Raw genomic sequence first — 25,821 nt, forward strand, 5'->3', positions numbered from 1 at the left:
AAGAGATTGACGTGTTGGATATTAACAGTATTGGTCTTCATTTTACTTGGAATAATAAGCCAAAAAAAGGAATTGGAATCTTTAAAAAGATAGATAGAATAATGGGTAATATGAAGTTTATAGATGATTTCCCGGCTGCAAACGCCTTGTTTGAGCCGTATAGGGTTTCTGATCATTCGCCTTGTATTTTAAAACTTCCATCCATTGCTAGAACTCGGCCTAAGCCTTCTAAGTTTGCGAACTTCATTGTGCATAAACCGGGTTTCATTGAGGCAATAAAGCGTGAGTAGGATATGGAAGTGCAAGGTCATTACATGTTTCGCGTGGTGAAGAAACTTAAAGATCTAATAAAACCGATGCGTAAGCTATTGCTGAAACAAGGTAACTTGCATAACAATGTTGATAGATTGAGAAAGGAGCGGGATGAAATTCAAAAGTCCATTGATAACAATCTGTTGGATCTGAACCTTCGCCAAATTGAAGCTACATGTCTTAAAAACTTTAAGGAAGCACAGTTGGATAAAGAGAGATTTCTGAAGCAAAAATCAAAAGTGGAGTGGTTGGATGTTGGTGATGCTAACTCAGCTTTTTTCCACAAATCTTTGAAATGCAAAAATCATAGGTCAAGGATTGAAGTAATAAAAGATCCCATTGGGAAAGTTCATGAAGGAGGGGATGCACAGATTGCTTTTGTGAATCACTACACCAATTTTCTTGGTGCGAGTATGATACGAACCCATCCCATAATAGGCTCGTATCATGTCATAAGCTAGGTGTAGAACTCACTCCCAAAAGCTAGCTCAAAGGAGGAGGGGACACCTAGGCTTATAAACCACCAAACAATCCCATACTTGGCCAATGTGGGATCATATAAGAGTATACCAGCCATGCAAACCCCCTCACCTGACTTGTTCTCAAAGACTTTAGATCATGGACGAGCTACTTCAATGATACGTAATGTCACAGATGATGAAATTAAGCTGGCTATGTTTTCTATTGGGGAGAATAAGGTTCCAAGTCCGGATGGGTATACATCTGCGTTTTTCAAGAGTACATGGGATGTAGTTGGGCATGAGGTTTGTTTGGCTGTTCATGAGTTTTTTTGAAATGGGAAACTACTCCAACAAATAAACCACACCATCATTGCCTTAATTCCAAAGGTTACTACCCCATCCTATATTACTGTTTATAGACCTATATCATGTTGCAATACTATTTATAAGTGTATCAGTAAGATTAATACGAACAGGATTAAAGAGGGGTTGCATGAACTTGTTAGCATGAACCAATCAGCTTTTGTGCCGGGAAGAAGAATATCAGATAATATCTTGTTAACTCAGGAACTTATGCATAATTATCACAGAAGTAGTGGCCCGCCTAGATATGCTTTCACGATAGACATTCAAAAAGCCTATGATAGGGTAGACTGGCATTTTTTGGAGTTGATATTGAAGGGTTTCGTTTTTCACCCTACAATGATAAAGTGGATTATGACTTGTGTATCCACGACATCGTACTCGTTATGCATTAATGGGAACTTGAATGGATATTTCAAAGGAGAGCGAGAATTGAGATAGGGTGATCCTATGTCACCTTACCTGTTCACTTTGGTGATGGAAGTACTAACGCTTATTTTGAATAATTTTGTTTCAAATGCTTCTAATTACAGGTTCCATAATAGATGTGACAAGCTACAAATTATGAATATATGATTTGCTGATGACTTGTTTATCTTCTCACGGGGTGAAACGAGGTCAGCAAAAGTTATTATGGAGTCTCTAAATCTGTTTCGAGACATGTCTGGTTTAGTGGCAAGTTTGACAAAGAGTACGCCTTTTTCTGTAATGTCCCTGATCATGTTAAATATGCTATTCTTGCTATCATGCCATTTGAGGAAGGAAGTTTACCGGTAAGATATCTTGGAGTCCCTTTAATCTCAACTCATTTATTATATAAGGATTGCAAGATTTTGGTGGAAAAATTAGAGAAGCGGATTACGGATTGGCAGAATAAATCCTTATCTTTTGCTGGGCGACTTCAACTGATTAGATCTGTTCTTTCATCTTTACATGTCTACTGGGCATCAGTGTTAATTCTCCCAACGCGTATTATAAAAGAATTGGAAAGCAAAATGAGGGGATTTCTATGGAATCAAGGTGATTATGTTAAAGGCAAATCCAAAGTGTCATGGAAAGTTGTTTGTCTTCCGAAATCAGAAGGTGCTCTTGGCATTAGACGCATTGTAGAGGTAAACAAAGCTTTAATGGTTACACATATTTGGAGTTTACTTACCCATAGGGAATCCTGATGGGTTAAATGGATCCATGCGTATAAAATTAAAGAGAGAAACTTTTGGGACATACCAATTCAAGCGAATTGTAGTTGGAGTTGGCGAAAACTTCTACTCATTCGTAATCAAATAAGAGATCATATCTGGACCAAGATTGGTAATGGTTTGAATACCTCTATGATAAGTGTTCAGATTTATGTCCAATACACAGCTATATTTCTCCTCGTGAGGCTAGTCGTGCTGGATTTAATCTTGGGGAATCTGTTGCTGATCTTATTGATGAGGGGATTTGGAAATGTCCGGTTGCTTGGTTAGATTTATTTCTGATATTAATTGACCTGCCCAACATCCACCTATCACCGAATACTCGTGATTCATTACTTTGGAAGTCGTCTGATGGGAAAGAACATAATTTCTCTTCTTTGGCTGTTTGGGATACTATTCGATCTAAGCAGGAGGAGGTTGTGTGGCACAAAGTTGTTTGGTTTTCGCAAATGATACCTCGTCATGCTTTCCTTATGTGGTTGTTGGTTCGACGAAAACTAAAAACTCAAGACATTATTATGCAATGGAAGGGTGGAGGAAACATGAACTTCAATCTTGTTTGCTGCCCTCTTCGCCAACAAGGACGGGATTCTCATAACCACTTATTTTTTGAATGTTTGTTTTCATCACAGGTTTGGTTACGGGTTAGACATTTGGCTCAAATGCATCAAGTTAATTCGAGATGGGATGATATATATGATTGGCTGATTCAACGCGCTAAGTCTAATTCGGCTAGAAGTGTAATTGGGAAATTACTTGTAGCTGTTTCTGCATACTTTATATGGCAAGAAAGAAATCAGAGGTTGTTTTCTAACATCTCTCAAAATCCTGATCAGATTCAAGACTTGATTGCCTCTACAGTTCGGTTAAAACTTGTCACTTTGAGATTTAAGAACACAGCTCAAGTTGATCGCTTTGTGCAAGCATGGAATTTGCCACATCAGATGGTTGTCTTTGATCAGGTCCGGTGCTAGGAGGTTGTTTGATCTCTATAGTTTTTTATTTTTTCACTTCATATTAGTTTATACTTGTAGCTTATAGCTATTATAGCTTGTTTGCTGTTAGAGAGGCCACATATGCATGGCATGTCATGTGTATGAATGAGTATGGTACTTTAGCCATACTACTTATTTTGTAATGATTTTGGTGATGGTATAAAATTCACAGGGAATATTCCATTAACCAAAAAAAAAAAAAAAGTTAGAAATTTGTGAGAGAGGTAATCCATTCTTTCTTGGAAAAGGTGCTTTTGGTGGGAGTCAAAACTTGTAGTGATGACTATGCTTAACAAGCTCCTTTTAAACTCAAGTACAAAGAGTCAATAGTGCAATTCACCTTGGATTGAATGACTATGGGTATGGGATACGCTCATGACACTCCCATTTTCAGTAGGCAACAGGAGTGTTAGAATAGTAGACATTTTGAGCAGGTGGTGTATTAACATGAATTTCATCTTGACCAGAACCATTCTCACCTTCAGCAGTACACATCGAAGAAGATCTAGACAATAAATTAGTCTTTTTGCTCTGATACCACTTGTAAGACTCCCAACTCAAGAGATGGTACTACTGAAGACACCTCTATGTCAATGGTGAGAGTCCTTGCAATATGTTCAATGAACTAGACAACTGCCAGTTAACACAGAACGTATACCAAGTTACTGGATAGATTACTTTTTAAGGTGACAATATAATAAGTAAAAGACAATGCAATAACTAAATACTTGTAAAGTAAATTGGTGAGGCAATATGTAATTTTCAAGTGTAATTTATTTATTAATGTTAAATAAATTACAAGGTTGTTGCGGAACCAAGATAATACAATAATGTAAATATCCTAACAACCTATGAAATACAATTGATTGATACTTCCTAAACAATTGAAACACTTAAAGTTGTGAAATGTTCCTTTTTACGATTGAGAGAATATTGCACAAGTTTACCAAGAATATTGCAAAGCAGATTATGCAAAGGTTTTTTCTTGGTTATGCAAATACCTCTATTTATAGGTAAAGGTTGACATTGGCCGTACAAATATGGTTAAGCGCATTTAAATAATTGCATTTAATTCCTTAACCATGTTTGATAAAGTAAGACATAAAGTCACTTTATCCAACCTACTTTATGCACTTTTGTACTTTAATTATATATAATGTGTATTGTCCGGATAATAGTACATAAAGTAAAAAGGTTTTCCCCGTAATCAGTGTAAAACTTTGTAAGTACATTACACTGGAGAAAGCTGGTCTTTGATCTGGGTAAAACACTCACTGGACTTTGCTGCCATGTGTGTTTTCTTCCTTACAATTGTTGTCTTCAACTTCAAAAATAATGTCTTCAGTTCTGGTCAGATCACGACTGGAGAGAAACTCCAGTAGCATCAAGTGTACACTGGTAACTGGACTTCATATATTTCTGGACAAATCTTCTTGTCTCCGGATGCAACTGGAGACGCTCTAGTTTCATCAGTAAAACTGGACCTTTCATTTAACCGTAAGGTCACATTTCATTGATTATATCGTGGATACAATTGGATGCAAAAGCGGGTTGATTAGCCGTAAGGCCACATTTCATTGATTAGGTTATGAATACATTTAAATGCAAGTTGTTTAACCGGAAAGCCACATCTTGGATAGTATACATTTCACGGCAAGTTGTTCGACCATATGGCCACATCTTGGATACATATAGCCTAGTACCGTACATGTTGAATACATTGTTAAGGAACATGATCATGAGCATGCTATCATAAGTAAGTTGATAGAAAACTCTATCTCGACGAACTTGACAAAAGTTGATATAATAAGTAAGTTAGTAGCCAATTTATATGCTTGTTGTGCATTATGATTTTCGACCCGACACATGACTCGATACTTGTTTACAAAACCTACGAACTCACCAACCATTGTGTTGACAATTTTGAGTATCCTTTCAGGTATGCAAGTTAAGCATGTTAGAGGTGGCTAAGATGGATAGCATGTGGCTTTTAACAGACTCAGACTTAAGATTTAGAGCTGCTTATCTTCTTATATTGTTGTTGTTGCTTTGTGTTTAGACTATGATATTATGCCTTAGTGCTTATTCCATGCGTAGGAGTGTATCTATGTTTGCTTTGGATATTGACTGTATGTTAACTGTTTATGTTTTAGTTTTATGAATTGTGAGTTCTTTTATGTATTCATGTAGTTACTCTATGTAACATCCTTGACGCGTGTGCTTATCGTTGCATCTCGTGTTTTATGCCTTAATCGAGGTGTGACAGTTTACATTTGAATGCATTATTGTTAGAATATTGTAGTTTTATACTTTAAATTTGAAAGATATATTATTTATTTTTAATAAATTTTATAACTTATTAACCATGTAACATGTGGATTTAATCTATTAGTTAATAAATTAATTAGTTTGGAAAATTATTTTTTGATTCAGAGACCGAAAAGCATGCCATTTATCATGGACAAGACCTGCTAGAAAACAGATTTTGCAAGGACACAACAAAAAATCTATTATAAAATTCTGCAAGTTGCATTAGTTGACTAGAAACATGCCAAAGAAGAAAAAACAAAGTTGTAAAATACTAATTGCATAATATTTCAAACAATAAGCTAGGCCACATGAACATCTTAACATATCCACTCACAAGCCAACTACCAGCGAAACACATTAATTGCAAACTATTTCAAAAGGCCAATGCCCTAAAATAGAAAAAGCAAAATCCCAAAGAAGAAAGACAAAGTTTTGTAAAGTAAATCTTTTAAAGTTAGATCAAATTTTATACATATAGTTCGAATCAACTTTAACCATTAAATTAAAATTATTGATCAAGATTAAATTTAATGTTTAAATCTTAATCTTTCATTTTAATTCAAAGGTTAAATTTGTCTAACTTTATAGGTAAAAGTTGGATCAACTTTAAAAGACTTCTATCCTTAAACAATCTTATTCCAAACACATAAGTAGTCACTTTATCGATCAAACGTTTCGTGAATCAAATATTCATGACTCGTTCAAATATTTCAAGAAACTGATGAGGAGCCGTGAGGTGAGGAAAATGTCCAATAGTATCAATCATCTCAACTGTTAATTCTCCCTTGATCGTTTTCTTCATATACTCTACAACTGAAATTGGTACTACCATATCGTTTGTTGTTTGGACAATCGTGCATGGGATCACAACCTTTTCAAGGATATCACGATGGTCTGATAAAAATACAGTTTTAGCTATAAACAGTCCGATCTCGGGTTTCATTTTTTTCAAGCATTGTTCGAATAATTCTAATGATTCATAGTCATTTTTATCGATAACAAGGGAAGGAAAGAAGGATGCCCATCCTTCGTAATTTGACTGTATGTTTGAGAATAACTGCTCAATGTCTTTCAAATCAAATCCTCCTTCATAGAAATCAGAATTTAGGTACCTATGATAAAATATATAATCAACTGAAGTTATATCTTGAACGCAACCTTTTTTATACGTAAAGAATTACAACTAAATAAAAGATTTTAGCCGTTCAAAAATACAGTTAGTAATAAAAAAAATATAATACATCATCAATCATGGCATGAAACATGTGAAACAAAAACATTATTTTATACTATTTTATTAATTAGAATTTTTTTATTATTTTAAAATAGTAATTAGTATTTATCAGTGAAAAAAATCAGCAAACATTCATGCATAATTTAAATTACTTAGTCAATGAATTCAAATTACTTAGTCAATAATAATGATAATAGTAATAATGAGTGGGAACACAAGAGTTAAGTTATCGTGAAAACTCAAATTTTGTCGAGAATCATCTTTTATTATATCAAAGCACAGTTGCTCTAATAACTTATTGATTCATCATAGCTCTCGATTTTTTAAAGTTGAATTTTGTTTTCAATTTTAACTTTAATTTACACTTTTTCGTTTTCCATCATAAATTTATACTTTTTACCCAATAAATTTAGTATAATAAATAAATGATTGTGATTATTTGAAAACTAAAATTTCGTGAAAACTAAAAAACTGACCAAAACACACTGTGATTAGAATTTAACACAATGTGTTTTTAATGTGTTTTTAAAAAGCACATTGTGTTAAGTTCATATCACATTGTGGGAGATTCCATGTAAGGGTAACTTAACTTGGAGGTGGAGGAAAATTCTGCAAATTAGACCGTTAATTCGTGATTTCTTTCGAGTTTGGCTTGGAAACGGACTTAACACTTTGGCTTGGTTTGACAATTGGAGTGACTTGAGTCCTCTTTCTAATCTCTTATCATCTCGTGTTATTTATAATGCAGGTTACCAACTTGATGCTTCGGTATTCGACTTGATATCTGAAAATGGATGGACGTGGCCACCTGATTGGGATACTAAACTTCCAAATATTGTTTTGCCTAATCTTATTCTAGGTCGATCTGATGAGTTGGGGTGGAGGGACAGAAATGGTTTAATACAAGAGTTCTCGGTTAATCAAGTATGGGAGGCTATCCGACAGAGGGACAATGTAATTCCTTGGTACCATCTTATTTGGTTTCTCCAATGTATCCCAAAACATGCTTTTCATTTGTGGCTAGTTATGAAGGGCAAATTGAAGACCCAGGATCTTCTAAGACCATGGGATGTTACATCACATGCCCCTATGGTATGCTCGCTTTGTAATTTGCAAGCTGATTCACAGTTTTGGAAAGGAATGTGTTCACGTGTTGTTCTTCCTCCATTCTCAAATGTATGGAGTTCTATTGTGACTTCGTTCTTGGGTTTTGCAAAGAAAAAGAGTGCAGCGGATATTATTTCGAAGATAGTTCTTGCAGCAACGACTTACTTCATATGGTAAGAACGTAATACAAGGTTATTTCAGAATAAGAAAAGATCACCGCAACAGTTAATTGAAGTTATTGCCTCTACCGTGCGCATGAAGCTTCTTTCATTCAGATTCAAGAAGAGTGGAGGCATTGGAAAGTTCTTGGATACATGGAAGCTTCCTGAATCGCTTGTCAACCAGTGATTCAAGGATGGATCATCTCCTTTTGATAGTTGATGTTTGCCTATTCTAGTTTTCTTATCGTTCCTATGGTTGTTCTATGAGATTGTCATTCCTGAAAGTGGCATCTCACTTTTCATGGCTTTAGGTTGATGCATTTTTTTATGTTTCTTGTAAAGTCGCATGGGCATTTCAGTCCATACGTCTGAACTTTTCTTTTATTATTTATAAATCTAACAGGGGTGACGGCCTTTTATCGAAAAAAAAGTTCATATCACAACGTGTTTGAACAATTTTCTGATTTTCACGCATCAAAAACACACTGTGATTTAAAACTTAACACAATGTGTTTTTAGATAACACAATAATGTGTTTTTATAAAATATAATTAAAACACAATTGTGTTAAATTCAGATCACAGTGTATTTTGGCAGTATTCTAATTTTCACAGAAATTTTAGTTTTTAAATGAACATTTCACAATTAAATAAATATAATAGTTAATATATATCCGAAAGAATAATAGTTAATATTTATCTAATAATATAATAACTGATATATATCAAATAGAATAATACGAGGGTGTTTTTGATTGCGTTTTGAGCTGATTATCTGATTATTGCGTATACGTCACGCAAATAATTAAAAAATGTGTTTGGAAAAATAAGTGATTATTTGCGGTTTATTAGAGTAAAAATAAATTTTTGGAATAGGAGGTAGTGACATGCTTTTTCAAAATGCAGATTTTAAACGCATAATCTATTTCATAAACACAAACACAAACACTTGCTAACAATATGTTAGGTCTAGTTTTGACTAAAACTGACTAGGCTCCAACTACATCTGGAGACCAGAAGATTTGTCTAGAAATATAGAATTCCAGTTGCAATGTACAGTTTATGCAACTGACGACTTCCTCCAGTTGAGATCTAATCAAACCTGAAGACATTCCAATTGAAGTCGAAGACAACAAGTGGAAGATTGAGAATGACAATAGCAGCGAAGCCCGTTGACATTTTATTCAGATAGAAACTGGAGAGCATCAATTTAAAGCCTCTACAATGCTTTACACTGATTACGTGGAAGACCTTTTCGCTTTATGCAGCTTTATGTGTACAATATCATTTGTTTATGATTAAAGTGCAAAAGTGCATAAAGCAGGTTGGATAAAGTAATATCTTGACTTACCTTATCAAGCATTTCAAAGGAATTCAACTTATTTCCTTAAATGTTGCCAACCATATCTATACGACAAAGTTGGAATCTCAATGCCAACTTTGTCTATAAATAGAGGTCGTTGCACAACCAAGAAACTACTTTGCATCTTCATACATTGCATTATTCTTGGTGAACTTGTGCAATATTTTCTCGATCGCAAAAAGGAACATTTCACAACTTTAAGAGTTTCGATTGTTAAGAGAATTTCCAAGTATTAGATCAATTGTATTTCATAGGTTGTTAGGATATTTACATTCATATATTATCTTGGTTCCGGAACAAACTTGTATTTTATATAAAGTCAATAAATAAAATACACTTGAAAATTACAAATTGTCTCATCAAGTTACTTTACAAGTACTTTAAGTTATTGCTTTGTATTTACTTATTTACATTTGTCACCTTAATAAGTAAACCTCCAGTTACCTAGTATATTGTTCACTGCAACTGGTCACGTCCAGATATAGTGAATGTATTGCAAAGTTATCTCACCATTGAAATAGAGGTGTCTTCAGTTAGTACCATCTCCTAAGTTGGGACTTATAAGTGGTATCAGAGCAGAAGGCTAACATACTTGCCTTGATCTGCTCAGATATCTACTACTGAAGGTGAGAATGGTTCTAGTCCTAATATTGAAAACATTAATGTAAATGTTCCTCCTGATACACCTAATCAAAATGTGAACACTAATCCTCCTCCTCTTCCCCCTCCTAATGCCCCTAATCATGTCCATGTCCATTATTCTAACACTCTTGTCCCTAAAATTAATGGGAGTGGTAAAACCTTTGGGACATGGAAGGCCAGAATCCTCTCTCATTTTGGTGGGATACGGAAGTATATGTTAAAAATCCTAACAGATGGAGGCTATATACCCATGTCTCTTGGGGTAAGTCCTCTTCTTGATCCTACTAGAAGAAGAGGGACCAGAGAAAAGCCTGAAGACCACTAGTCTGATGAGGATCGCAGACTGGTAGACTTGGATACCAGACTGAAGAACATGATCCTTGCGGCTGTTCCTGAAGACCTAATTCCAACCCTTGTGTTGTATCCCAATGTCAAGGCCATGTGGGATGAATTGGTCGTTCAGTTTGAGGGAGGTGATGACACCATTTTCACCAGGAAAGTTGCCCTGAACAAGAAATATGAATCCTTCTTTGCTCTACCCAATGAGAGTCTGATTGGTACTTATACCAGATTTACTAGCCTTATCAACCAATTGAGAGGCTTAGGTGTTGCAAAAGACAAGGACATCCTTCTTGAGAAATTTTGTGATATTCTTTCTTCCAAATGGGAATATATGATTCTTGTCTTAAGACAAGGTAAAACCCTGCATAGTCACACCCTTGCATCTCTCTACGGAGCCTTCAGATTCACTGAAGATAATAATCCTGCAAGGTTGGTGGCTGAGCAGGATGCCATTAACCATGCCCAGAATTCCAGTATTGCAAGTACATTTGTGCAACCTTGTGCTGCTTTACTATCTGCTGAGAATGTCCAGCCACATTCTATGAAGGAGCTGTTAAACAACTTCTTAAACTCTGGTCTGACCACTGAAATCAGTGATGGTTGTGATGAAACTGACGATAATGATCTAGTGGCCATGGTTGCTAAAACCTTCAACAGGTTTTAGCATAAATCTAATCGATTTAATGGTTCCAACAATGCTTCCAGCTCCAACTCTTTGGACAAAGCCAATCTTACATGCTATAAGTGTGGTAAGAAAGACCATTTTATGAAGGAATGCAGATCTAGTCAGATGAACAACCAAACTAGTCCCTCTGTCCCTAATTTTAATCGGCCTAATGAAAGCTATAAAGCTAAATATAAAAAGTTTAAGGCCCATGTTGCCCTCTTATCACTTGAAAGAGAGAATGAAAAGAACAAGTGCATGATGGCAAACACTGAAGAAAAATGGGAACTCTCTGATGATTCATGTGATGATGAAGAAGAGATTAGGGATATGTGTTTCATGGCTCTGGAAGAACAACAACAACATATAGTGAAGGATGATGTCATTGCAGGTAGATGGGTGGACATCATTTTGAAAAAGGTATGTGGCTATGACAACCAGGTTGACCCAGAATTAAAACTGGACATTGCTAAATCACTTAATGGTGATTTATTGTTTGTTGAAACTGTTAGAACTGATAGTGAAAGATACATGGAAACAATTTTAACTGAATTGAATAATTTGAAATCCCAGTTGAATGACTTGCAAAGTGTTCAGTTGGCTCTCAAAGAGTCGGTTTTGAAATTTGAAGCTTTAGAACTTGAAAATCAAAGTCTAAAATCTGACCTTGAAAAAGAAAAGATGATTATCATGTCTTGGGTAAAAGCATCTGGAAAAAATTATGATGCTTTTTCAAAAACCATTGATGCCTAAAAGAATGCATGGAAATCTGGAGATCTTCAGATGGCAGCTATCATACCAGATCTTCATACATTGCCTTCATCTCTTCAGGTTGAAACTCCTTTCAATCTAAGAGTATCAAAACTGAAACTGTTGAAACCACCCCTGTTGAGATTAAAATTGGAGCCAATCAGGCCAAGGCTCCAGGCAAAAAGGCTGCTGGTGAAAAGCCTTTGCCTCAGAAGTCCAAGGAGCCCAAGAATCCTAAGACTAAAAACCAATCTGAACCAAAGTCCAAGGCTCAGATGCCTGTTGAAAATGATATAAGTTAAAAATGGACAGTCAATTGCAACTTTTGTCTAGGCAGGTTCAGAGTTGTACTACCAGAATCAAAAATCTGGAAGGAGCCTCGTCTCCTTCAACTGAAAAACAAAATGTCAAACTTCCTTTAAAACAAAAACAAAAAGTTCCAACTGGAACTAAAAATGAAAAGAAAAAAAGGAGTAAATACCATGTACCAATTGTTTTTACTCCTGGACCTGGAGTGAATGAAAAATCTCCAGATTCAGCCTCCAGTTCCACACCTCAACAATCAACTGAGGCTTCTCGTGAGAAGTCTAGTGATCCCATGAAGAAAAGATGGGTTCACAAAAACAACTAATGATCTATGTGGTTGTGCAGGGCAATCGAAAGAAGCATACTTGGTATCTGGACAGCGCTGCTGGCCGGACTATGACCGGATGTAAGCCCCTGCTGGAGAAGTTCACTGTCCAAGATGGACCGACAGTGACTTTTGGTAATGATGGTAGTGAAAAAACTGAAGGATATGGTGTGATCAATAATGGACAAGTCAAATTCACCAAGGTTGCATTCGTGAATGGTTTGAAATATAACCTGATCAGTGTAAGTCAACTGTATGATGATGGCTTCAGAGTTTTATTTGATATTTCACAAGGCACCATATTTAACAAGGATTGGCAAGTGATGATGATTGCACCAAGAAAGGGAAATGTGTACATTATGGATATGGAACCAACTCCAAAAAAGCAGTGTTTCTATACCAAGGCTGATGAGGACACCAACTGGTTATGGCACAAAAGGTTATCCCACCTTATTTTTAAAAATATCAATAAGTTTTTTGGCAAACAACTAGCAGATGGGATACCTCCAGATTCCTTTAAAAGGGAAAAGCCATGTCCAGGGTGTGAGATGGGTAAGCAGAAAAGGGTCAGTTTCAATACCAGGCAAAACTTTAGCATCACTGAACCCCTTCACATGCTTCATATGGACCTTTTTGGTCTAGTGAATGTTCAAACTAGAGCTGGCAAGAAATACACTCTACTTGTGGTTGATGAATATACCAAATTTTGTTGGGTAATATTCCTCAGGTCCAAAAGTGATGCAGCTGCTAAAATCATCTCACTCATAAAAAGAATTGAACTCAAGTATACTCACAAGGTATGTCAGTTGAGAAGTGATAATGGTACAGAGTTTCAGAACAAAACACTTGAATCATTCTGCAATGACACTAGCATCTCTCAAATTGCTCACTCTCCAGAGCAAAATGGTGTTGTTGAAAGAAAGAATTGTACCTAGATTTAAGCTGCAAGAAGTATGCTATCTGAATCTGGTCTTCCAACCAGTTTTTGGGCTGAAGCGGTTGCAACAACTTGTCACACCAAAACAGGCCAGTCTACATCAAGAGACACAAGAAGACATCATATGAAGTACTCCGGAATCGAAAACCAAATATCGGATACTTTCATGTATTTGGTTGTCCAGTTTATATCTTAAGCGATTCCAGTCAGCTTGGAAAATTCGATGCAAAGGCTGATGAAGGAGTCTTTGTAAGCTATTCAAATATTAGAAATGCCTTTAGAGTTTACAATTATAGACTCCAAAAGGTTCATGAGTCAATTCATGTCACATTCGATGAATCAAATGAAGCAACTAATAAAAGGCCAAACTTTGATATTTCTCCAGTTTCTCCAATCAGCCAGATAGTTCACCAGTTGTTGTTTCCAGTCACAAAGACGAATTCCACCAGTGACACTTCATTTTATCCTTTTAATTTACCACAAAAACTGGTGATTGGATCTGATGTTCGTGCCTCTCCAATATCAGAACCAGTTCAAATCCCAAATTCTCTAGTTATTCAAGAAATGCCTCAAACTGAAGAATTTCATGATGCAAATCGTGACCTCATTGACTCTGATGAGGATGTTGAAGAAGTTTGGACTGATCCTTCTCTAGTTGCAACAACTGGGGAGGTTCATCAGGTTACTTGCACTGACTCACTAACTCGGGTTAAAAAAAATTTTATTTTTTTTAAAATTTTTTTATGGATTAATTTAGTTAAAGAAAAAGTGAAAAAATTGAAAAAATGAAAAAAAAATCAAAAAAATAAGCTAAAAAAATTAAAAAACGGACCTTTCCTACTTTCTTTCCTTAAGAACCTTTTCTCTGGATCGATATATATATATATATCAACAACAAAGATAACAGTCTCAAATGGCCTCCAAATCTAATTCTGAACTCAAATCAAACAAAAAAACAAAAACCTCAAGCACACCACTGCGCCGCCGCAAACCATCGCACCCGGTGTGGTAGCCGATCAAATGGAGCTTAGCCCTTGGGGCGAAAAATGATTATGATATCGGTGAAAGTTTTGAGCTCTATTGAAAAGCCTTATCCAGACAAGCTCATAGATGGTATTTTTTTTTTAATAATTTGGTTATGTAAGGATTATAGATCTTGGGGGAGAATCCTTAATTTATGTTAGCTTAGTCATGAGAAAAGGATGGATGATAGATGGCAGGGAAAGGGAAAATATAATACCACCAATGCCAATGACCAAACCACCACCACTGGCTAGATCTTCAATTGATTAAACCACCACCATCTCGAAGATTCTTTGTTAATGGATCTTTTTATTGTATTTCTTTGGATTTTTGGTGGTTTCATACCATCAATACATACATAGCCGCATATATTAGAGAGATAGAGAGAGAGAGGTACAGAGAGAAGGAATGAAAACTTCATATACGTATAACATTGAATTTGGGTGTGATCTAAATTAATACTCTACCGATGAAGATGATGAGATGGGGCCAAAAGAGTTTTTTACGTGTTCACGTGACTAGCATGTGATTAAAATTAACGACATGTCACGTTTCGTTAAGGTTAGGTATGGTCAGTGTAGATTTTTTAATAATGATAGGTATGTCTCGCGTAATTTTTAAATTGTAGGTATGATCAGTGCAGTTTCAAACAAACCTCGGGTATGATTTATGTAATTTACCCTTGTATTTGTAAAGTTACAATACTATCTTCACAAATATTAACTAGCACGGTACCCGCGCAATGCGACAATGGTAATGGCGACGACAGTGTGATGGCAGGGCGACTGTTGGTGGTAGATACGACGTCGACAGATATAGATAATTGATGTGAGAGTAAATGATGTAAAGGGTTAATGGACTAATTTTAAAAGATAAAGGACTGATACTGTAATTTAATCATTAAGGACATTTTAAACAATTCTCCCATGTAATTTTAACAAGGTATTATTCTTTTTATAATATAGTATAGATTTAGATGAAATACTAGTTTTCGACAAAATTATGGTTCTTATTTTAACTTTTAATAGGAACACAATTTGTATCTAAGCTCTCATTCAATTTTATGTAAAAAAGTTTTTTTTTTTAAATAGAAAAAATAGTAATTACAATACTAATAAGTGTTCTATTATTACTTTTTTTTATTAATATTGATTGAAGGGTACACTTTTGTTTTTACATGCCTTTTATTATTATTTTTTAATTATTAATATTACTTTATTTTAAAACATGATTTTATTTGTAAATCTAAAAGTTGTTATTATTATTATTATTATTATTATTATTATTATTATTATTATTATTATTATTGATAGGATTTCATTCAAATAAAAAAATTATTTACAAGAAGTTGGATGAGAGTCTCCTTTCTAAAACAAAAACATAATCGATTATTATTATTATTATTATTATTATTATTATTATTATTATTATTATTATTATTACATAAACTAAAAACTACTTTGATAAGTCATAAGTCCCATAAAGTTTTTTATTTGTCCATACACAACTTTTCTATTTGTCCATACACAATAATTGAAGGCGTCACAATTTAGGTTTTCGCTGTTTGGTCTCTTTCCATTCCAATTTTCAACTTTTTCTGACAAAGACCCGAGTGTAGTCTACTTAATGCACAAAGCACTACAGTCTGTTGCATGCAAGTATGAAGCATATCTATAGGATGACATATTCAAACCTCTACTACTTGGATTGTTTTTATAGAAGCCGGTCGTTCTAAAATGCAATTATCAATGACAATCTTTAACGAATTAATTAAAAAGCTTAGCTTTTTTAAAAAAATAAATGTGTAAAATCATATTAAAATGAAAACTTTAAAATAAAAATATGATTGACAACTAAGTTAAAATCTTAATTATCAATTAAATATTAATGTCTAAGGGTACACGGAGTACCCGGGGAGGGAATAGGTACTGAACAGGTACCTATTTGAACACCAATCCCTGCAACGGGTACCTATTGGGTGGGGAGCAAAGTAGGAAGGATGGTGTCAGTTTCCTTGCCTATTCTTTCGACCGTTGTTAGCTTAGAAAAAAATAAATTTTAAAATGATAAATACATAGGACCGACATCCAACAACTCTTTTCTTTCAATAACTCTTTTGTCTTTTTCTTCAAATTTGCTTCTTTTTTCCTTCCTCTTCTTCCTTTTTATATATCATGCCTCGTTTTTTCCCCCAAGTAAAATAGCAACAACAACCACCCTTTTCTTTCAATATATACATATATATTCATAAACAATAATCATAAACCCTTTGTTCAACAACACTTTATTTTTATATAGTGTTGTCCTTTTGTTTTAAATTGTAGTTTCGTGTTTTATTTTGATGTGTTAGTTTAATATTGTATTAGTTTTAATATTTTAAATAAAAGTTTAAGTTATTATTTGAATAAAAATAAATAAAGTCAGAGAGGGTGGGTAGGGGTGGTTAGGTACTCCCCCAACCCTAACTAAACCTAAATTTACTCTCTCTTGGCCTATTTGTTTTTTTAACCATTAAGTGACTGAATTGATTAAGTAACTAAATGAATAAATAATATTTGTATGGATTAAGTTAATACAATTGTTTTTTGTTAATTAAGTTAAGAAAACAAACATTTTTGATGACTTAATGAATTACGTATTTTTGATTAAGTAATGACTTAATTTATTAAGTCTCAAACAAATACCATCTTAGTTATATAGAAAAAGAAAAAATAACAAATAATCATTTAAGAAGAATATGGACGCTTAAATGAGTTTTCAAATTTGATAAAAATAAATTTTATTATTTTAATTCCAGGAATAAGTAATATTTTATTGGTTGTAAATTAGAAAAAAGGAAATACTAAATACTTCAATTAAATGTTTATGGTATTAAATTTAATTTTAACAAAAGATATAAAAAATCTCACTCCACTTAATGACTGAATTTCCAAATCAGATGATTCGTATCGCAAATATTACAATAAATACTAGGAAGTAAACATTAAAATGAGGTAAAACCTTAGTGGTATCCCAGTCCTCCATGAGGGTCTTGGGTCTGGGAGACTCATGTTCGAATCATGATGAAGCAAGGTTTACTCTTATTAAGTGTTGTGTCGTTTGGCGGATTAATAGGAGGTTTTCCTCCCTCCGTGGTTTTCTAAAAGTTCTAATGGGATCTTGCCCAAAAGACGTAGTGACCGAGTGAGGCGAACATGATCTAACCATCCGAACGTTCAAAAAAATAAAATAAAATTATATGTTTATTTTATAAGTTAATAAATAACTTTAAAATATCGCTTATGTTGTTGTCTTCAATAATTCTTCAATTCTATCATTTTGCTACGTGTCCTAAATTTTATTTTAGAATGATCACAGTTAAATTTATTTAAAAAAAAAAAAAAAGAATAATAGCATGTAAAAAGTTTAATATCAATTTATCTTTTTCTCTAAAAGACAAACATATAATACTTGTCTAGGAATGAAGGGAAAGTATTTCCTTGAAATTACTAAATCGAAAAACGATTATATATCAAAGTATTTAAAAAAAAAAGGAAGTTAATTGTATCTCTATATAACTAAATACGAATATTGTGACAACTTTATTTAGACAATTAATACTTTTTGCTAATTTAAATAAAAGTCATTATTTTAAGTTGTTATATATTATGTATACTAGCTAATCAACCCGGGTTCAACCCGTACACTTTAACTAAAATTTTAAAAGCAAAAAAAATCTTAAAAAGTGTATATAATTTTTGTTATTGATGTATTATAATTCGGCTTGGAGATATTCAATTGATTAAAACAATAATTTGTATATATGACTCCGTAGTACCTATTCCATTAACAAAACATGAAAACGACATTTTAAAATATTATATTAAAAAGAATTTACTATGTTTCTAATAAAAAAATAAATTTGAAGACATCATAAATAAAACAAAACATTTTGAAAATATTTATCTTTGAAAACATTATTAACTAAATATGACATCATAAATAAAATAAAAATATTTTGAAGAAATTTATAGACATGACATATCATAATTGTTTTTAAAAATAGTTTAAAAAACAATCATTCTTTATTATTTATTATTATATTATATTATATTATATTATATTATATTATATATAAAGATCTCATTTCAAATAATATTACTTGGCATTCTTAATTGACAAATTTAAAATATTTAATTTTGTCAGATTTAAAAGTTTGAAACCGTATTATTAATAAAAATATTCAAGTTTATATAAAAGATGGCTTTTGAAAAATCCGAAAATTTGAAACTATTTGAGTTGAAATAGATCTTCTAGATATATACTTTAGATAACCGATAAGAGATATAAAGGTTAAAAAATATTGAGATTTAATTTATTTAAGTATAATTACTCATCATTTTTCTATCTTTTGTGGTGGCAAATGTGGAACGATAGAAACAATATCACTCACAATGGAATCAACGGGAACACCAATCATATTTTTAACTCAATTATTCTCTTTCTTATCTCTGAATCTCTAATCGTGAAAGGTAGCATTGTCACTATTGAAAAAATTGGATCAAGTATCCACTGGATCAAGGTTGATTGGATCTTCCTTTTGGCTAATATATTCGCTTTGCTGGCTTCTTATTGTAATGGTGCACCTACTGAGTTGCATTGTTGGTAAAGATTTGTTCGTTTTTCTTTTTACTGTGGTTATCATAGCTTGCTAGGTTCTTTCCACGAAACATGTTTGGGATTACATCAAAAACTACATAAAGTGAAAACCGGTGGCTCAACCCTTATATTAGGGAGTTTTTCTCGCGTCTTGTTCATGGCACGAGTTATTTCATTCCTTTTATAATCCTCGCAGTTAATGTTTTGGGATATGTCTAGAGTACTGTTTTTTGAGGTGTGCATTCTATTCTTGTATGTATTTGTACTTTGATTGCTACTAGCACCTTGCTAGTAGTCCTTTAATAGACTTTTGTCCTTTAAAAAAAAAATTACTCATCATTAAGGATGAACACGGGTCATAACCCGGACCTAACCAACCTTGACCTACACGACCCAAAACCCGGATTGGCAAAAATATCAAACCCGAAGCCCGGGCCATTACCCTCTCGGGTTGTCCCATTCAGTTCCGAGTTACACCGAGTCGGGGTTGGGTTTTAAGGCTTGGCCCGAGCACCCACATGTGAGGTGAATCTTTGTTGTGAATCTTTGTTATATTTCATGACTCATAGAATCTGTCCTTGTTAGTAGTTACCTTCGGTGACCACCTAAAGGCTGTGAGGAATTTAATGGAATAAAGGGACTTGGGAAGAAAAAAGAGTAGCCGATTAGAGGAATGATAGTGGTGGTGATTGATCGTGTTTTCTCCCCATTGAAATTGGTTTATGGTAAGAAACCATATGTCTTATATAAGAGTTTTGAATGTACAATATATAATTGAGTTGCTCCACCACAATATACGAAGATGAGAACTTAAAGAATATTGGAAATACTATTGAGAAAATAGGCATGTCTTGGAAGTGTGTAGACACATGTTTTTATTCGGTTCAAAACTGTCTGAAATTAACTAGGTGTATGGCTGATTTGGGTACGAGTTAAAACATAAACGAGGTGTATGTATTCTATAAAGTCATCATTGGGATATTTGTTTATGGCTTAAGTTTCCCAATGACATGATTTAATTTTCCCAATATTAGGGGAATTTGTTCCCCACATTTGGGAAAATGAAAAGCAGCTAAAGAGGTAAGAATGAATTATCAAAGATCATCACACCAATGAATATTAGCTTAAGATTTGTGGGATAACTTGTTCACAACATTTAGGAATTGCCAGCAATGTTAACTGACTAAAAGTTGTTAATGCTCTGATTGGTAATGAATCTATGCACATTTGAAAGTGATAGGAAAGTCAATTCCAAATAGAAAGCGTTGAAAGAAAAGGAGCATAAAATTAAAGATGGTCAAAGTCGAGTTATAAAAGACCCCAAAAGAAATTGATGATAAGAAACTAGACATGAAGGTTTTGGAGAAATCTCAGATATCTGGAAATAATGAGATCTCAATAAGTTGTGACATGTATAGAGAATTGTGAAATCGAAAAAATAAACAAAAACGACACAGAAATCGATTGAAAATGATAGCGCTAAAAGTGCAAATAATTTGAGGATGTTGAAAGCATGCATGCATATAAATTGATATGATATAAATGATTGGCCAAGATTAAAAGACGATAGTAGTTTGGGACATAAAGTCCAAGCACTTAGGTGCAAAAATTATATGGTGGAAGCAATTATTGATAAATAAAATCTAGCAATATGAGAAAATTTTGATTCACGTATAAAAGAATAAGAATAGAGCTCATTCGATATTGAGATTCCATGAGATATATAAAATGCATGAATCATTTCTCATGATTTCGAAATCTTTGAAACACGTGTGAAAAGTTCTCGAGAACAAAAAATATTATGTTTGAAACTTATAAAGAAACCCAGATATGAGTATAATATAAGTTTCATGTATTTTAATAACTTGAATATTAATGGAACTCTGAGAGAGTGTCCAATGATGGTTGAATTTATAAATGTCAGATAAAAAACTAAGTTTCTCTTTTGGTTTTTGAATATAATATCTTATGCATGAAGTGCATCGTGAAAACTAAGAGATAAAGATGTTAAATATATACTTTATTTGAATATACTTTGAATTTATATATGCAATACATAGCTTGTGAAGTACGAGGATGTACTTGAAAAAGATATATAATTGAGAAAGTGAATTTAAGGAATTCGTTCGTGCGAGAATCAAACATATAATTTAAGACACTTACTATTACAAGATCAAAAACGTTGGTTTGTGATATCAATTTGTGCTAACCAACGAATTTCAGAAACGTTGCACTCTTTTTCCCTTGAGCAAAATTTTGTCCCATTGGGTTTTCTGTCAAGGTTTTTTAATGAGCCAACATCCCCGAGTGTATCAAAAGAAATATGTACTCTTTTTCCTTCACTAGAATTTTGTTACATTGGGTTTTATCTAGTAAGGTTTTAGAGAGGCATAATGTCTTTAATAGATAGACATCTAAGAGAGAGTATTATAGATAAACATGGAATGAATGTCCATGTCCTTTAATAGATTAATTAGAGAGATATTTATATTATATTATAAGATTTATTTCTTTGAGAATAAGAATAACTGTATTATATATATATATATATATAAGCCCCTATTTGAGATGAATAATATAACTCTCCGTCCTCTTTATTTTTTGTGTCTCTTTCTTACTCTTTATTCTACTGTTTTATAACAAAATGGTAATTATATAAATTACATGTTGAAAAATAACAAAATAATCATTATTACATTTTTTTAACAGCGAGTTAGTAGTTAATAGTTAACATTCGACATGTCATAGTGACATCCACTTGGGTAGTATACGGATTTCGAATCATGCATGCCTATTAGAAACCCAAGAGTCTCGGAAAATCCCTTAATAATCCACTGCTACAAATGTAGAAATTGAGATTCGAACCTTAGTAAATTTCCCCAAAATCTAAAATCTTACCAATATGCCACTAATCCATTTGACTCATTATCACATTATTTTGTATTGAGTATATAAGTTGTCATAAGGATATGAGAAAGCCTATAATTCCTGACTTTGTTTATAATAAATTTGGTGGTGACTTACATTTTTTTTTTAAAAGTTAGTTTCAATTAGACGTGCTGAAGGCAATTTTAACTAGCAAATTGTTGGACCTTCAACCCCTTCCTTATGGAAAATATTTTGAGATGAGAAACTCAATACACGAACCCAAGACCTTAGAAAAAATTCATCTCCAGGACCCACATAATGGATTTAGAAGATATCCCTAAGTAATTCACCTAAATGGAATTGGTTATATGGTGACTTACATACTCCAACACAAAATAATGTAATAATTATAAATACTACTATTTTTTATATATGTCGTCTATATAATTATCAATTTATTTTGTTATTTAAACAACTTAACATATAATAAACTATATCTATACTATCTATATAAACAAACTACCCTCCCTAAAATTTAACACTCTATCTTTAAAATTTCCAATTTACCCTTTTAATCTATATTACCATAAAACACTTTATTCTTGTAATTCCAAAAATACCCTTAAAAAAATCTTACGCGTGTTCCTTCCCTTCCCTTAAGTTGCTAAATACACATGCGTTACCAAATTTAATAATCAATCAACATAAAAAACGTTCACTCTAAAATAATAATGGTGGTAAGAAACACTTAAGTTAAATCATACATTCATGTAATAACACGGTACAGCTACTTAACCAGCGGTTTTTTCCTATGTCCCGTTGCATCGTGCGGGTACAAGGCTAGTATGTCTACATGTGTATTATGCGAGCCATTATATGGTATGTTGACAAACTTTTAAACTTATGGTATTGCTTCTATGGGCTATGCTTTAGATTTCGTCAATCTTATTTTATTTGGATTTGGCTCATCTATATATTTTTAATAATTTCTTTTATATTTTGAATTTTTTTAAAAATAAAATATACGTATTTAACATAAAAATTTTTTGAAACATGGTTATGATATTGGTTTCTTGGTCTATTTTGAATTTCGCCTAACTTTATTTTTTTCAACTTTTTTCTAACATTTTGTAAAATTTTTGTTATTTTTTTTTACTTATTAAAAACTCATATCTATGTCACTTGTCTAGTATGTATCATACCTATTTAACTTTACAAGTCACTCGTTTTTTTACGAGTTGAATCAAGTTACACTAGATAGATGGCGACTTTCTAGGTGATTTTTATTTGCCACAGAGTTTTAATCTAACTTGCGATTTGAGTTGTGACTCGTCCGAGTCGAGGTGGATTGCAAACTCATTAAAGTCTGAGAAGAAGAATGCTCAAATGATTTTTTTAGTTTGATAATTATTATGGTTATATATTAGTTTGATAATTTTTTTAGTATTATATTACTTAATGTAATGTGTTATATATGTATTTTTGATCTCTTGTGGTATGAATGGAAGGTTGTAAGTTTAAAACTCATAACTATCAAATATGTAATATTTAGATAAAATGTATTAAAATAAGTTACTTGTATTTTGTTTTACACATATACCTATAGTACATTATAAATATTTGCTCATTTCATTTTTTTCAACTAAGTTAGTTTATAACTCTAAAATGCTTTTATTTTTTATTTATTATTTTAAATATTCACACTGGAAATATTTATAATATCTACTTGATATAATATCGTTGATGAAATTAATTTACAACATCTATCCTTAACTTTTAAAATAACTACAGTGACCATTTTTCAACAATTACTACATGTCGTCATTACCACCGCTGCTACCGACGCACACGACCATCACCGCTGCCGCCACTACACCATTGTATTATGCATGCATATGACTAGTATAATTATAGTTATAGTATATTATATAAAAAATATTTTTAACTCTTACATCTAAGTCACTAATAAAAAATTCAAATTTTTATTTACGTATACGAGCTGAGTACGTCACAATTATTATTATGAAAACGAAAATATTGATTCAATAGTTAAAATCCACCCACCCGTACCCTTCAACTATCCTAGAAGTGTTGAACACTTTTATTACTAGTAGTAAAAACTATTCTATACGAGATAACTCTAGGTCTCATTTGATAAAATGTATTGAAATCCTCTAAAATATAAATGAGCTTTATAAGTAAATAGTCTTCGATCCCATCCGATGAATGGTTAGATTCAAAATATATTCTTATATATTTTGTTTCAATAAGTCCTGGGGTCTTTTGATAAATTATATAATTTCGTCTAACTATATAAATTGATAACATATAATAGCATGTTTAAAATATTCAATATCACTATACAATTATGAATAAAATATTGCCTATTATTGAAAAATATAAAAAAATAAATCCAACAAATTATAATTAACAAATAATATAGTGACAAATTTGGTAAACGAAATATATATATATATATACGTAAAATTTACATTTTATCAAACAATATATATGTATCTAAAAAAATCAAGTATAGAACATAATTTGAACTTCTAGTTAAAGCAAATGCTAAATCAAAATCACATAAATAAATAAAATATCGGCCTTGTTTATGCTACATGACAAATCAGATCCATAAATAAATTATTATCTTGAAAAAAACCTTATATGATTATACATGAAAGAATGCCACTTTTAAACAGTTATAATAAAATGAATATCAAATATTTAGAATGCAATCAAAATATATATAAGAATAAACTTTACTCGAATTAAAACCATAATCGTTTTTCAGTCGATTTTACTTTTCATAAGTTATAGTTTCTTGTATAGAGCATAATTTGAACTTCTAAAATTAGAAAAAAAAAATATTGATATTGATTTTACGGATATAAAACAAAAAAAAGGAACTAAGCGATAGAAAAAAAATAGTTTTAGTGATTATTAAATGTAGAACTTTAGATAATTTGTTAATAATAAAGTTATATCTTTAAAAAATACATATGAAAGGAAAAAGAAAAAAAGAAGAATAAGAAGTACGAGAGAGGAAGAAAAATATAATTTAAATGGTTTTTAAGGGTGTTAAATGTATCATAATCTCCTCAATTAGTTATAAAATAAATTAAAGATTTTGACAATTGAATTAAAATTAATGGCGAAGATTTCTCCCTTTTAGCATTACGAAAAAATCACACAAAATCCACATATTTGTCCAAAGATGCATGGTGTACATATTATTTAAATAAAAAAGAATAAACAGAGAAGAAAAAGAAGACAAAGACACGATGTATGAAATCAAATATGCAATATGTGGATAGTGGTACCTTGGGGATGGTGAAACTAGTATAAGCTTTTTGAAGAGATGGGGCTTTTTGATGGAAGCAATGCATCCGATCATGCCAGACATAGAGTGGCCAACAAACACCGTCGACTCTAAGTTTAACTCTTCTAGAAGATCAGTTAGATCATCAGCAAAAGCATCATAGCAGCTATGTTTGGCTGGATCAAAGAGGGTGTTTTGTTCTTTAATCGCACCGGAGAAGCACCAGTCGAAAACAACAATTTGGTAACTTTGAGTGAGAAAAGGAAGAACCTTGTCCCAAAGAGACTGGTCTCCACCATACCCATGAGCTAGAACCACAGTTTCTTTCCCTGAGCCTATGATTCTAGCATTCATGGCTGTTGATAGAGCTTTCTCTAGCTTAATCACCATGGCTGGTCTTTTAAGTATATGCTGGTGTGTATGAGAAAGAGTGGCTGTGTGTGTTAGAGAGAGAGAAAGATAAAAGGCTTAATTTGTGGTTTTGGGTGTGTTCCTGGATG

General features: G+C 32.6%; 2 protein-coding genes across 2 annotated transcripts; one reads left to right on the forward strand and one right to left on the reverse strand.

Moving 5' to 3' along the window:
• Positions 1 to 293: 293 nt before the first annotated feature.
• On the forward strand, positions 294 to 3,309 carry LOC122591585. Its single transcript, XM_043763846.1, has 5 exons — positions 294 to 723; positions 967 to 1,076; positions 1,224 to 1,429; positions 1,810 to 2,248; positions 2,476 to 3,309. Exons 1-5 carry the CDS (start codon positions 294 to 296, stop codon positions 3,307 to 3,309), a joined length of 2,019 nt encoding a protein of 672 aa, XP_043619781.1.
• Positions 3,310 to 5,901: 2,592 nt separating this feature from the next.
• On the reverse strand, positions 5,902 to 25,821 carry LOC122594107 (strigolactone esterase RMS3). The gene is made up of 2 exons (XM_043766579.1): positions 25,323 to 25,821; positions 5,902 to 6,752 (listed from the first exon to the last, which is right to left on the reverse strand). Exons 1-2 carry the CDS (start codon positions 25,709 to 25,711, stop codon positions 6,323 to 6,325), a joined length of 819 nt encoding a protein of 272 aa, XP_043622514.1. The 5' UTR covers positions 25,712 to 25,821; the 3' UTR covers positions 5,902 to 6,322.

The sequence above is a fragment of the Erigeron canadensis genome, chromosome 3 (genome assembly GCF_010389155.1).
Source record: "Erigeron canadensis isolate Cc75 chromosome 3, C_canadensis_v1, whole genome shotgun sequence".
Classification (NCBI taxonomy): domain Eukaryota; kingdom Viridiplantae; phylum Streptophyta; class Magnoliopsida; order Asterales; family Asteraceae; genus Erigeron; species Erigeron canadensis.

Excerpts from the sequence above, each read along its gene's own strand:
- LOC122591585 (XM_043763846.1), top strand. The coding sequence starts at position 294 with ATGGAAGTGCAAGGTCATTACATGTTTCGCGTGGTGAAGAAACTTAAA. Across the intron at positions 724-966 it reads CACCAATTTTCTTGGTGCGA|ATGATGAAATTAAGCTGGCT; the intron begins GTATGATACGAA and ends GTAATGTCACAG. Across the intron at positions 1,077-1,223 it reads GGGATGTAGTTGGGCATGAG|TGTATCAGTAAGATTAATAC; the intron begins GTTTGTTTGGCT and ends ACTATTTATAAG.
- LOC122594107 (XM_043766579.1), bottom strand. The coding sequence starts at position 25,711 with ATGGTGATTAAGCTAGAGAAAGCTCTATCAACAGCCATGAATGCTAGA. Across the intron at positions 6,753-25,322 it reads CTAGTTTCACCATCCCCAAG|GTACCTAAATTCTGATTTCT; the intron begins GTACCACTATCC and ends ATTTTATCATAG.